Below are 14407 nucleotides of genomic sequence, written 5' to 3'. Positions count from 1 at the left end.
CTGGGTTTTTGTACTTGGACATTGTGCGCTGAAGGCTGGGTCGATGGTGGCTCGTGCTGGGCTTCTCTGGCTTGTGAGCCGCCTTGTCCCGTTTCAGTGTGGACGTGGACGGACCCAGAGAGTAAATGGGTAGACTGGCGTAGGGCTTTGATGGCAGCCGCATCTAAAGCAACAGAAAAGGACTGTTATGAGCGCAAAATGAGCTTTTGATTTCCTAAGGGACAGAGAACAGAACGTTCCAAAGTACAGTGATGAGATTTACAGGACCATTGTGACCCTGGAAATGAAGTCACGTAGAGCTCGCCAAAAAAAAAAAACGTAAAATGAGAATTACACCAACATTTAATGAAGTTATGTGAACATGAACAGTACGTACAAATCATGACTTACTTTTTTACAGCATTGTGAACACACAGGCCTGCAAAGATCAAGAACAAGATGATACAGCACCACTAAAAATGTGTTTTTCTGTCTTAGTTTCTATTGAAACATCTAAAAATCCTTAAATGAGCACTGACTAAAAAGTTGGATGGCAAGTTATTTATTACCTTTTACAAAACTGACAGGTGTAGGACCAGGTAAAGAAGGAAAATCGTTTCGTTCGGCAGCAGAAGCACAGCTGTGAAAAGAGAAATATCAATGAGTTCCTGAGAGTCATACTCAGTATTCACAATACATTTGCAATGATTTTAAAGCATATGTATTTGTCTGTTAAGTTTGTGCCATTAGCTTCATGATTCCTCCTCGTCTCATGACTTGTATGAGACTGTTCAGTGTTCATATTTTAACAGTGTTTGATTTATACTTCAGAAGTAAAAACAGTTCAAGTTGGTAAGTTTGATTAATTTCTCTGAATCAGTTTGAAATGTCTCTTTCAGTGAATCGATTCAAAACAGTGATTCAGCGATTTGTTAATTTCAACTCTCCAAATGATAAAAGAAGTCTTTATGTGGCATTTATCATGTATCAAAATGTTTTAGTGGGATATATTGAATATACACACTACTATTCAAAAGTTTGTGGTCAATAAGATTTTTTTTTGTTTTTGAAAGAAGTCTCTTCTGCTCACAAAGGCTGCATTTAATTTGACCAAAATACAGAAAAAACAGTAATACTGTGAAATATTATTTCAATTTAAAGTAACTGATTTCTATTTTAATGTATTGTAAAGTATAATTTATTCCTGTGATCAATATCAATATCAATAATCATTACTGCAGTCTTCAGTGTCACATGATCCTTCAGAAATCATTCTAACATGCTGATTTGCTGCTCAAGAAACATTTATGTTTATTATCAATGTTGAAAACAGTTGTGCTGCTTCAGATTTGGGGAAACTGGTACATTTTCTTCAGAATTCTTTGATAAATAGAAAGTTCAAAAGAACAGCATTTATTTGAAATAGAAGTCTTTTGTAACATTATAAATGTCTTAAAAGGCACAATATGTAAGATATTTGGATTAAAATATCCACAAACCACTAGAACAGTGTTATATATTTTGTTGACTTGTGTACTTACATTATCCCAAATAGCTCCAACAGCTTTCAGCCGCACCCTGCTTCATACTACAGTAATGTTAATAAATCTTTAATACATTAGCTCATCCATGAATATGATTCTGCCAGAGTCCCGTCGGAGTCTTTTCCGCCAGCTGTAGACGTGAAGACAACGTGAAATCAAGGCATCATCAAGCTACGCCTTTGTTTTGAATAAACGACCTCTAGTGGCGAAAATTACATACTGTGCCTTTAATTCATCCTTGCTGAATAAAAGCTCTTACTGAGCCCAAACCTTTGAGCAGTATTGTATATATTTTAAATATTGCTGTTCATGACTGTTTTGTTATGCTGATATAAATGAAAATGATTAAATATAATAATTCTATAATAGTTAAATACAATGTGGAAAACATGCCTTGATTATATTTTAATTAAATTTCTCCTGTTTACTTTAAGCATTAAACCTTTTCAGTCTACCTGATTGCAATGACTGTTTTGCTGACATGATGCTTCCTCTCAATGGTTGCAGTAATGCACTAATAAAAGCAGTTCCCACCTTCCCCTTCTTCAGGGCATTGTAGACGTCTTTGTACTGCTGAAACTTCTCCAGTTCAGCTTTGACCAAAACCTGCCGAATGTGCATCACTTCCTCCACCGTCAGAGCCAGACACTCCACCGGGAAACAAAACTCCTCCTGTCCAAAGACATCGGCCAGACGTTACCAGAGACAAAACTACAGCAGCACTGCCGCCCATCGGCCTCTCCAGAGCCACAATACCAAAGAGAAACACGGTGTGCAGGGGAGTTCTGGGATATTGAAGCCACTGCAGCATTCAGACATTCAGATCAGTATGCTAATATATGCCACTCATTCCAGTATGTATACTGCAATATACTACAGTACAAACATTTCTATTTTTATTTGAATATTTGCATAGGCTGTCAAAAAGTTTCACTTAAAAAAGGCAAAATAACCATGTTTTTTCCTCAAAATGATAACCAGATGTCAGATGATTAGGTCATTTGACAACAGTGTAGCATAAGACTGAAACGTGTTGCATTGTTTGTTTCTGTTAATGACCCAACGCTTATGACTGAAAATCGGCTGAAGGGACGGCTGCAAAAGTGACAGAGGATGAAGGAGGAGTTTGTCAGTGTTACTTTCTTGCTTACTAAGGATTTTGAACTGTGCCTGGAGGGAGGCAGGAACTGGCGCACACTAGTGGGCGTTTCCTTCTCGATAGAGTGACGGCGCTGGGCGGGCTGGCGGCGCTCCGGCTGTGGCGTGGACGAGATGGGCAGGAACATGGGTGGAGCTGTGAGAGAGGACGATAAAGACCCATTATTTATCAATTTTACCAAAAAAAATTGACAATAACTGTCAGGTAAGCGGATTGTGATGCTGTGCATTTGCATTAAGATGAACTAATGATGAAATAAATCACATCAGAAAGGGGACATAAATGACCTCTGGTTGCACTGTGAACAACTCATAAATGAACACTTGCTTAGTAAACAAGGGTATAAAATGTTACTTGCTAGTTGGCCAGGGAACTTTATTAAGAGCTGCAATATAATAAATGCTTTAATCTAATTTTAAAAATGATAAACTGGACCCAGATATGAAGTGGAGATCTGTTGAGTGTACATTATCCTTCTCATTTAGCAAATAAAAAAATAAAATAAAAGGACATTAATAAGATCTATTTTTACATTTTCAATTTTAATTTTAATTTTAAAGTTTTAGAAATTTTGTTATGCGTTTTTGTCATTTTTATTAATTTCTATTTTCTATTCAGTTATATTAATTTAAGTATATCAACTTAACCTTAAGTTCAGTGTTTACTCTCATATCATAAATACTTAAAAAATATAAAATATTTTCCTCATATTTTGATGGTTTAATCGAACTTGTAGGGTAATTAAAAAACAATATTCCCTCCAGCATCATCTTTGGCCACTACTGTATTCCAGAGAGCTGTGTAAAAAAAGTAACCCAATTGACCCTTTGCCAGGAGTTTGATTGACAAGCGATCTAACCAATCATAACACTGAATCCGCCATTTTGTCCGATTAACCTCGGTGGACTTGAACTTGAAAAATGGTGTGTACTGACATCTTTCCACGCTTGAAACAACATTCCTTCTCATGTTCATTCATGTTTATTTGATGCTATAAATTAACTAGTTGGAAGAGATGATCAGTTCATGAGTCGCTTAAGCTGAGGTGCTACAGCGATCTGTCACGACACATTAAAGAGCCACAAAACGGTTTTTATTGTTCAAATTTCTTAAAAAATTACACAGTTTGAAAGCTGGGACTTTGTTTACTATCATAAGTAACCTGCTCTGTCTTGTCTGTCGACGTGTTGTCAGTATCCTCTTTGCTCCACGATGTATTTTTCACTGCGTGTGGCGTGACAGCGACATGGCTTGTCGGACAAAGCAACAGTAACTAAGGGGGGCGGGTCTTTGCGAAGGGTCAATTGTCCTCATTTTTAAAAATAAAATGCAAAAAAAGAAGAAAGACTCACTTTTCTTGCCCAGGACGGATTCTGGTGACGTGTCATCCACCATGGATGTAGAGATGCTGGAGCAGCTGGCCGACCTTTGACCTACGGTCTCATCCTGAGTGAAATAACACATCACTGAAAATAAGTGGTTTATTTATAGATTATAGACCTCTTTGGAGCAGACGTCACAATTACGTCACTTGCAGCTGCGCGCGCATAGTGGTTGCAGAAAAATAGCGGTAGCAATTGGAGGAAAATGTGCAAAATCCACAGAATAAGAGAAAAACGTTTTGTTGTGCCTCTGGATGTTGGAATCGGAATACAAAAAAATATAGTCTTCATTTTTACAGAAAACCATCGTTGAAAACGTCCTTTGAAGATAAATGAGATGTTTTACAGACTGGACTGATGACACCTGCAAGGATTAGTCTACTATTAAAGCAGGAATGTGATGTAAACAGTAAGTCTACATAATATTCACATATGCAGTTCAGAGGACATACATACATAGCAGTTACAGCATGAAATAATATTTAAACCTATAACATTTTACATAGATAACTTTTAAACATAGTCTATAAATTTTTTATTTCACAATTCTGACTTTTTTCTTGCATTTGTGTGTTTATGACTCCCAGTTCGGCCATTATAACTCGCAATTGTGAGTTTATTTCACAATTCTGAGGGGAAAAAAGTCAGAATTGCGGGATAAATTGCAATTCAGAAAAGACAGGATAACGAGTACGTTATATCTCACAATTCTGTTTTTCTTTGTAAGAAATGTGAGATATAAACTCAGGTTTGCGAGAAATAAAAGTCAGAATTGTGAGATATAAACTCGAAATTAACTTTTTTTTATTCTTTTATTTCGTGGCTTCCATAGACTGCTACTGCTCAACTGTCATTTTCTGCAACCAGGTAGGCTCCGCCCATAAAAAACGTCATCGCTGTTTGCAAACACCAAATTGGTCTATATGACCAAAAATGATGTCCATAAAAATCCTCACATCTGAATCGGAGCTGTCCAGTTCAGCCAGGGTCGGTGCTTTAAGCCTTTTCCTCTGAAACCCGCCAGAACCGTTCTGCTGAAGCGACACTCCGTTGGCCAATGACAGCGTGCTGGAGGCCTTCCGCGCCCCATCAGAGGACGACACATCTACAGAAAACAGCACAACACAGTTACATGAGGAGCAAAACACACATATAGACAGAGAGCTTAAAAAATAGCCTATTTTGACAGAAATTCACTTTCACTTTTGATTTCCAAAGTAAATTGTTTTTGTAAGGTAAACTACACTTTTTACAGTGTTACAAATCAGTCCGACATTACAAGAAAGCTTACTTTGTTAGATTTTTATGTCTGTATTTTTGCATTTTTTTTTGCATCGTTTTCCAAAAAATGGTATAGGGTTTACTTTAAGAAACTTTTCACTCAGAAATTGCTGGTAAATTTCACAAATAATTACAAAGAAACGGCAAATAACACTGAATTAGACATGAAAATTTTAAGTAGAAAGACTGAAATAGTATTTACTTGTAAAACATTTACTTCGAAAAAATATTTTTTTACAGTGCAGAAGTTTTGAGCAGCTCCTAAAACAACACTAGCAGAGTCAACAGAAACTGTGTAATCGGCACAATCTGCTAATGTTGGTCATTTGTTCTTGTACATGATGTTGAAAGTGTTTCTCTGCATTAGGTGTGAGTCACAGGCATCAGACACAGAGCAAACACAAGCACGTGAACACGACACCACAGATGAGAGCCGTGAATGAACGTGTGAGGTAAAGACAAAATATCAAACAGACTATATCACATACAGTTGGATCCAAACCTCTGAGACCGCTAGTGAAAATGTTTCTAAACATTTGGTACATTTATTGTGCTTTAATGACAGCAGCACTGTAATGACATGAACAAATCATGTCATGAATGACATGAAATCATGTTCTCCGATATGATTTGACATGATCCAAAGAGCCTGTACAAAAAGTCTATACAAAGGTCACATGGCCAATGTCACTCATTTTGATTAGTTACAAAGAAATAGAGCACCATCTGTCTTAAAGGGGACCTATTATGCCCTTTTTCAAAGTCTTGATTGTTTTTGGGCTCTACTAGAATAGGTTTTAATGGTTGAATGTTCAAAAAACACATTATTTTTCACATATTTGACTACTAATGTCAACCCTGCACTGATCAGTTAACACGTCACATGAGTAAATCACATCTTCACATGTGTTAATCTACTTCACCTTCATATGAATCAATAACCCTATAATTATTGAGTTGCGTAATTGATCTACTTCCCATCGGGCATGTTTCAGTCTGCGTGTTAACTCTTGACGTAAGGAATACTGTTTCCGAGTCCAAGCCTCTACTCGTTTCACTTGAGAATACTATCTCAACATTGTTTATGAGCACTATTTATTCATAAAACACATTTAAGCTAAGCTTTTAAAAACGTACAGTCTCATCTCAGACAACAATATTTAACAATTCATAAAAGATGAATCGCTGTCTGGCCATCTTGGATTTCAGTATGCAGATAAAGGTTGTTGTTTGCTTTTGGCATCTGATAGAGCGTTTGGACCCGGAAGTGTTGGTGTGTGACGAACAGATAATCATCAATATATTGTATTAATAATAATAATAAAAAAATTATTAACAGTGTTAATAAGATGAAATCAAAATGAATTTTAAATAGGTCACATTTCAGTTGAGGGTCAAAATAATTGTATTAGATAATTAATTAACTAAATGAGTTAATAAAAAATATCCATGATCTTCATTATTGAATCCTTAGGATGCTTGTTTCTGCCACAAAATAAATAATAAAAAAAGTAATTGGGACTTTTTATCTCACAATTTAGACTTTTTTTCTCAGAATTGCGACATTTGAACTCACACTTGCGAATTATAAAGTCAGAATTGCGTGATATAAAGTCAGAATTACATGATATAAAGTCAGAATTGTGAGATATAAAGTCAGAATTGCATGATATAAAGTCAGAATTACATGATATAAAGTCAGAATTGAGAACTATAAAGTCAGAATTGGTTGATATAAAGTCAGAATTGCACGATATCAAGTCAGAATTAGACAATATAAAGTCAGAATTGCAAGATATAAAGTCAGAATTGGTTGATATAAAGTCAGAATTGCGAATTATAAAGTCAGAATTGCATGATATAAAGTCAGAATTACATGATATAAAGTCAGAATTGGTTGATATAGTCAGAATTGGTTGATATAAAGTCAGAATTACATGATATATAGTCAGAATTGGTTGATATAAAGTCAGAATTACATTATATATAGTCAGAATTGGTTGATATAAAGTCAGAATTGTGAATTATAAAGTCAGAATTGCATGATATAAAGTCAGAATTACATGATATAAAGTCAGAATTGGTTGATATAGTCAGAATTGGTTGATATAAAGTCAGAATTACATGATATAAAGTCAGAATTGGTTGATATAAAGTCAGAATTGCACGATATCAAGTCAGAATTACACAATATAAAGTCAGAATTGCAAGATATAAAGTCAGAATTGGTTGATATAAAGTCAGAATTGCGAATTATAAAGTCAGAATTGCATGATATAAAGTCAGAATTACATGATATAAAGTCAGAATTGGTTGATATAGTCAGAATTGGTTGATATAAAGTCAGAATTACATTATATATAGTCAGAATTGGTTGATATAAAGTCAGAATTGCGAATTATAAAGTCAGAATTGCATGATATAAAGTCAGAATTACATGATATAAAGTCAGAATTGGTTGATATAGTCAGAATTGGTTGATATAAAGTCAGAATTACATGATATAAAGTCAGAATTACATGATATAAAGTCAGAATTGGTTGATATAAAGTCAGAATTACATGATATAAAGTCAGAATTGGTTGATATAGTCAGAATTGGTTGATATAAAGTCAGAATTACATGATATAAAGTCAGAATTGGTTGATATAAAGTCAGAATTACATGATATATAGTCAGAATTGGTTGATATAAAGTCAGAATTGCACGATATCAAGTCAGAATTACACAATATAAAGTCAGAATTGCGAATTATAAAGTCAGAATTGCGTGATATAAAGTCAGAATTACATGATATAAAGTCAGAATTACATGATATCACAATTACCTTTTTTTATTTTTTTATTTAGTGGCAGAAACAAGCTTGCATACTTGATGGCATAAAAAAACAACAACAACTGAGTATTAAAAACAAATTTAAAGCAGGACCCTCAAATGAACGGCTCCCAGTTTAATATATGAAATGACAGGAGACTAAGTTCTAATCACCACAGACGGCACTAATGGATCACATCACAGCTTTACCTGATGAATCAAAACTCTGAGACATGCTAAGAGGCCGAATGGCTGCAAGAAAACAGGCAGGGTGTTAAACACACAAGTATTTAGATTCACAATAGCAGAAGATAGCTAATTCAGTAATACTTATTGTGGATAGTGGTTACAGCAAGATTAGACTTGCGATTAAGACATTTCATCCATTTTCAATGTACATGGATGGACTAAATAATATGAGACAGATAATCATCAGCCATGTATGAAGCAGATACACGCCACACATAGAAGCTGGCACTTGTGTGACTGTTACGTTGCAATCAGAGCAAATGTCAAGACGGGTTTGTTTCTGTGATAGTTCATCATCTTAATTGAACATCACCAAGTCTGATTACAACATCGAGCTGCAAGCATGTGCAGTGACCTTCATACATGATCCATGATGCATATTCAGCTCCAATGACAGCTCTTTTAAATGACCTGCCCTTTATGTCCTTCTAAAGCAGTAATAGCATTTATAGTACTGCATGCTTTTGTGTGTGTGAGTTTAAAGACTCACCAAATCTACTTCTACGGATCTGGTCGGGCGACACGGGCCTCAGTTTCCTCTCTGATTTGATCTCCTCCAGAATACGCTCATGCAGACTGGGAGGACGTTCGGCCTGCGGCTTGAGCTTTCGCGCTGCCACCTGAAATCACACAAAGATATCATGGAGTATTTTGGGAGCAAAGAGAAAATTTGCATCAGTAAATCTCATTTGCCATGTCATAAATTATGAATCACTTCAGTTTCAAGTTAGTGTTGTTATCCAATTTATACAATTCCTTGATTGAATCATGCACTAAAACAAAGGCATTAAAATTCTCTGTTGCAGATCAGGGTGGAAATTAACAGGGGCTTAGGGCAAAAATGCCACCAAAATTAACAAAAATACCCCCCCCCCCCCCCTCCAATTCAAGATACAGGGGCAAAAATTGCCCCTGCACACATTGCATCAAAGATTTCTTTTTATGCTTTGTTTTTTGCAGCATTATAACCAATCACAGACATATTTATCATGAATGCAAAGGCCAATCAGAGGCATTTAGATTAGTCACCGCTGACAAAGAAATCTGCTACAAACGCTGGAGTTTGTTTCAGTGCACACACTCACTAACTGAAATCTGCACTCTTGTGAATCCTCTCATAAACAAAGTGCAAATATGATGTATGTAAAAGATTTATTGCAGTGTAGACAACTTCATTGATTATAACGGGAGTTTTTGTGAGCATGCAGAAATCACACCAAACGTAATTCATGAACCATTTCTGTGATGGGGAACGTTCTTTGCCTGCTTTCTATATATAATTTGAATAACCATTTTATTTTTTCATGCTGCTAAGATAACCAATGTGAAATCTTGATTTTGTAGAGCGTAAAACGCAATTAACTAATTCTTAAATGCTTCTCAACTTGTGTTGTCTATGTAGCCTACAAGAATCTCACATGCCTTTTCCCCAGACATAAAATGTATTCTATTAATCAACATTAATAATCATAATTGCAATATCAAGGGGAATAACTTACAATAAAATTTGAAAGCATTGCAAAAAGTATCCGTTTTATTTTATAGATTTGAAAACAGCCTTAATATTATGCAAACAGGCAATATAATAGCTGTTCTACAACATAATCTTCTCTTAAAACGATATTGGTCTTGAGTATTTAAATATAGTGATGGTTAAAGGAATATGATGTAGCCTTTTTTTTTTTTTTTTTTTTTTTACTTGAATAACTGAAAACATTGCAGACGGACAGCACATGCAAATGAATGCTGCCATCAGTGCATGCCATTCACTGTAAGTGAATTCCCTCCTAACTTTGTAAGAAGTGAATAAGGAGTACTCACAGGGTTGAGGGGGGGTCTGGACCTGATAAAGTCAAGAATGACCTCATGTGCGCTCTTCTTTAACTTGGGTGGAATATCTCCATTCACCTGAGGAAGAAAGAGAGAGACAGAGATCTGAACACACACAGGCATAGAGACTCTTTCCTGCATTATTAAAATTCAATAAATGCAGCCAGTGCCTCTTAAAAATGACTAAACATTACATCTGCATTTCATTTCGTTGTTTTTAATCGCTGATGTAAGAGTGCTGAACTTTCTTCTCCTGTATCCTATTCTTCTTTAATCCAGAATGGCAGCACAGCTAAAAGGTTAGTTTGAGCTGCGCCCTCTACTGTACAGGGATGAATTTGCATTTCCTTCAGCCTGAGGCTTATTCATTTCACTTTTGGTGTGAAAGGGCCTTTACATTTGCCAAAAATACAACTGCGGCAAGCAGGGCGGGGTCGAGAGCCGTGGGAACGGAGCCAGGTTGATGGCACGATTACTAATGAGCGTCACCTGTGTGCCACACCAGCCTCGAGTCTCACGGAGGAGCTCCGGAGGGATAAAAGAAAGAGTGACGATTGTGAAAGACGAGTGAGGACCAGACCTGGACTATTTATGTTGGTGTTTTGTTTTAGTTTAAGCAGCAGTTGTCCATGAGGGGATGCCGCTTTACTTTCGTTTTGTTGTTTGTTTATTTTATAATTAAAGTATTATGTTGAACGTTTACCAGTTCCCGCCTCCTTCTTCCTTTATCGTTTAAACCTTGCTACAATCATTTATGTTGTTATTAAAAACAAACAAATAAGCCCAGCCCAGGTGAGAAAAAGTAATGCAAAAGTAACGTAACACATTACTTGTTATAAAATAATGCAATTAGTTTCTTTTTAGGGAGTAACACAATATTGTAACGCATTACTTTTAAAAGTAACTTTCCCCAACACTGCTCCTAGTATTAATGTACTTTAGATATAGTCTATGTTCATCAACAAGCAATAGATGTTTTATTTACAACAAGAAATTAACATTTGTTTTGAATGCAACTTCCAAAAATGTTTTTCGTATCTTTTATAATTAAGCAGTTTATGTGTCTCAAACTAATTTGGTGCCACAAACCTATTTTTGTGCAATAATTTTGTTGCATCCGTTTAACGAAAAAAGTAGGGCAAGCCGTTTGATTTTCAGGGAATGCATGAAATTAATAAAATGCACGCCATGAATGCAATGTAAATTTCTTTGGATAAAAGAAATTTAAATGTAATGAAAATGAAATATGCATCAGATAGGTGTGCTGTGCATGTGCTGTCTGATCCTAGTACTTCTGTGCCATATATGTATAGTACTTAAAAATGAACTCTTCATATGGTTCTAAATAGAGCCATAAAATCCAGCCAAACGTCTCGTAGTGTTATGTGTTCTGAACTCACCATGACCTTGCGTAGCTTGTAGCGTTTGGAGCGGATGTCGTCCATGAGCATCTCGTACGGCGTGAGCTGGAACTCGATTGGCAGCGGGTTATACTGCCTTTCCTGCACCTTCTGCAACTTCACACCGTTCCTCAGATCTCGCATCAACTGCACCCAGAGCCACGTCTGACCACAACAGACATACATCAATACATTAGACATATTAAATATTTTTATATTCCAGGGTATTTTAAGCATAATATATTACTAGTGGAAAGAAAACATCCAAAATACACATTTAAGTATATTTTATTGCATTTATCTAGATTTCAATAACTATATATATTTAAAGGCAGTAAGTCAGAAATGTATCCAATGTTCAGATTTATTTTCTGGAAATGTATGCGAATGCATAAGTATAAACATGTCTTTTTAGAAAACTTGCAATACAGTTGTAATTCTTAATGTAATTAATCAACTGGGGAAGTATGTTGACATTTAATAGTTACATTTTGGTTCACCCTATTCACCTGTGGTGTCTTGCCTTAAACTAAATTAAATGAGGAATAAATAGAGCCAATCAAATGTCTCCATTCTTTGAAGGGCAGGTCACTTACCCAATCAGCATTCTGCAGCTCGTTTAGCTCCCTGCCAGGTTCGTCAACGGTGTCTCCCTCCATCTTACGCAGGTTCTGTCCAATCAGAGGGAGACACAATACTTTAGACAGCAGCTGAGTTAAGCAGAATCTTCTAGAATCTACAGATGCGGCAGTATGTCACTGCAACTGTCCGATATTACACCTAACAATATGTTGAATCTCACGAAACATATTTCACCCCAAATTCAAAAGAATGAAATAGGAAATTGCATTTTGCAAAAGGAAAATGAAGTCCGTTTAGAGATTTTTTTGCATTGTGACATTATTTACTTTTGCATATGCACATTTGTTTTCTGGAAGTTATGAATTTATAGGTGAGTAAAATACATATCTTTGCTATAATAACTGTGATTTTTCCACTGATTTCCCTTTAAAACAGAACAGGACAACAGAACTTGCTCATATTCGCTTGCCATGCATGTTTAGTTTTGTCTGTATTATGCATCATTTTATTTTAAGTCATTTCCCTCTGCGGCTGAGCCCAAATGGTGGCGTCACAATGACCGCATCCCAGCTTTAGTTTGGAAATAAAAGGCTTTACAGTGCAGTAACAGTAAACCCTCATGGGAACGAGCACAGAGGGAGACGGTTTGTGAAGGCGGATCGGCTCGTCTCATCTTACACTCAAAACCCCACAAAAAGGTGCTGTAGAGCCACAGCAGACACAGATTTTCCTGTGAGTGGAATAAAGTGAATGATGATTCAGAGCTGACATTATTAGCCTGAGGCACATAAACAAAGCAGACACCATTAGGACTTGAAGGCAGGATTTAAAGAAGTCATATCAAGAGTCTGAAGTCCATATATAATATTAATGAAGGTTTCGTGCACAAAGAAAAGCTGTAATTTCGTTTTTCATGACAACTGCCCATCCTCTCTTGGGCTGTTTTTTGCTGCTGTGCCTTTAAGCACCCTCTTCTCATGTGAAATGAGATCAACTGAGACAAAATAAAATACATTTCCATCTCTTCCAGGTCTGGGTTTTATGTTTCCCTAAGACAGTTTTATATAAGCCATGTTATTTGGCTGATACATAATAAAGGGCACAATCAAAGGAAACATGGAAATGTCACCATAACGTCTAAGGTCAGAGTGCTTAACCGCCTGCAGTAAAACCAGCAGCGACCCTCCTCCGTATGACATCATTACATTTATTCAATCACAAATCATGTTATGAGACCAAGAGCAAAAATATCAAACCTCAGATCAGGGTTATTAAGATTGACAAAAATATTAAACATTTTTGTAAATTGAAATAAAGCTAAAATAAAATAAAATATATATTATGTAATGGGTTATTGTTAACTAAAACTAAAACCAAAACCACAAGAAATCGTTTTTTTAAATTTGAACTACTAAAGTAAACCTAAATGAACTAAAACTAAAACGTAATAAAAACTGAATGAAAAAATGATTGAAAAAATTACAAAAACACACAACAAACATTACTAAAACTTAAAAAAAAATTAAAATGAAAACAAAGTATAAAAATAAAATCTAATTCAAAATATTAACAAAAACTATAATAATAGTATATCAATAATACTTAAATAACACTGATATAAATATTAGATGAAAAACTAAAATAAAAATCTGGAAATCAATAAAAACTACAAATGAATCAAAAACAAAATGGAAGGAAAAATAAATGAAGACTAAATAGTAATATTAAAAATAAAATACCAACTATGAAAATATGAAAATAAAAGCTAATTCAAATTATTACTAAAAACTATGATAGTATATAAATAATACTAAAATAACACTGCCTCAGATATAACCGTATGTCTACTGGGAGGAGAAAGGGATGAATTTCAAGAACATGTCCAGGTCAACCTAACATACAAATATTTGGCTTGAAGGGAGGAAGTATAACCTCTCACCTCTTTTGCACTCTTGATCTTCTCCAGGAAGGTGCGGAGCTCTTTGGTTTCGGCGTAAAGAGCTCGACACACGGCCTGGTAGTGATTGGGCGCATCCGCTGGGGTGGCCAGGTGAAGGATGCACAGCTAGAGACAGTGAAGAGGGCAATTCATTCAGCTACAATAAAGTTCACATTCAATTATTCATCACATGTCCATGTTGGGAACACACAATGCATGTTTTGAACATGAGGACAGGTCAGAAGGAG

General features: G+C 35.6%; 1 protein-coding gene across 6 annotated transcripts in view; it reads right to left on the bottom strand.

The window, feature by feature from the left end:
• The window catches only part of spire1b (spire-type actin nucleation factor 1b), a 32552-nt gene that overhangs the window by 4432 nt on the left and 13713 nt on the right, over positions 1–14407 (bottom strand). For 5 of the 6 annotated variants that reach the window (XM_048152133.1, XM_048152136.1, XM_048152135.1 and 2 more), the window contains exons 5-17: positions 14160–14285; positions 12235–12309; positions 11639–11803; positions 10230–10316; positions 8899–9028; positions 8370–8411; positions 5021–5169; positions 4035–4128; positions 2675–2817; positions 2058–2195; positions 549–619; positions 391–418; positions 15–163 (exon numbers count right to left, since the gene is read on the bottom strand). In XM_048152133.1, the coding sequence (XP_048008090.1) occupies positions 15–163; positions 391–418; positions 549–619; positions 2058–2195; positions 2675–2817; positions 4035–4128; positions 5021–5169; positions 8370–8411; positions 8899–9028; positions 10230–10316; positions 11639–11803; positions 12235–12309; positions 14160–14285 (1397 nt within the window). The remainder of the gene's footprint in view (positions 1–14; positions 164–390; positions 419–548; positions 620–2057; positions 2196–2674; positions 2818–4034; positions 4129–5020; positions 5170–8369; positions 8412–8898; positions 9029–10229; positions 10317–11638; positions 11804–12234; positions 12310–14159; positions 14286–14407) is intronic. The other variant, XM_048152137.1, reaches the window with a different exon arrangement.

The sequence above is a fragment of the Megalobrama amblycephala genome, linkage group LG13, assembly GCF_018812025.1.
Source record: "Megalobrama amblycephala isolate DHTTF-2021 linkage group LG13, ASM1881202v1, whole genome shotgun sequence".
Lineage (NCBI taxonomy): Eukaryota > Metazoa > Chordata > Actinopteri > Cypriniformes > Xenocyprididae > Megalobrama > Megalobrama amblycephala.
The sequence above is the reverse complement of the archived record's forward strand: the minus strand, read 5'-3'. Positions and strand labels throughout refer to the sequence as shown.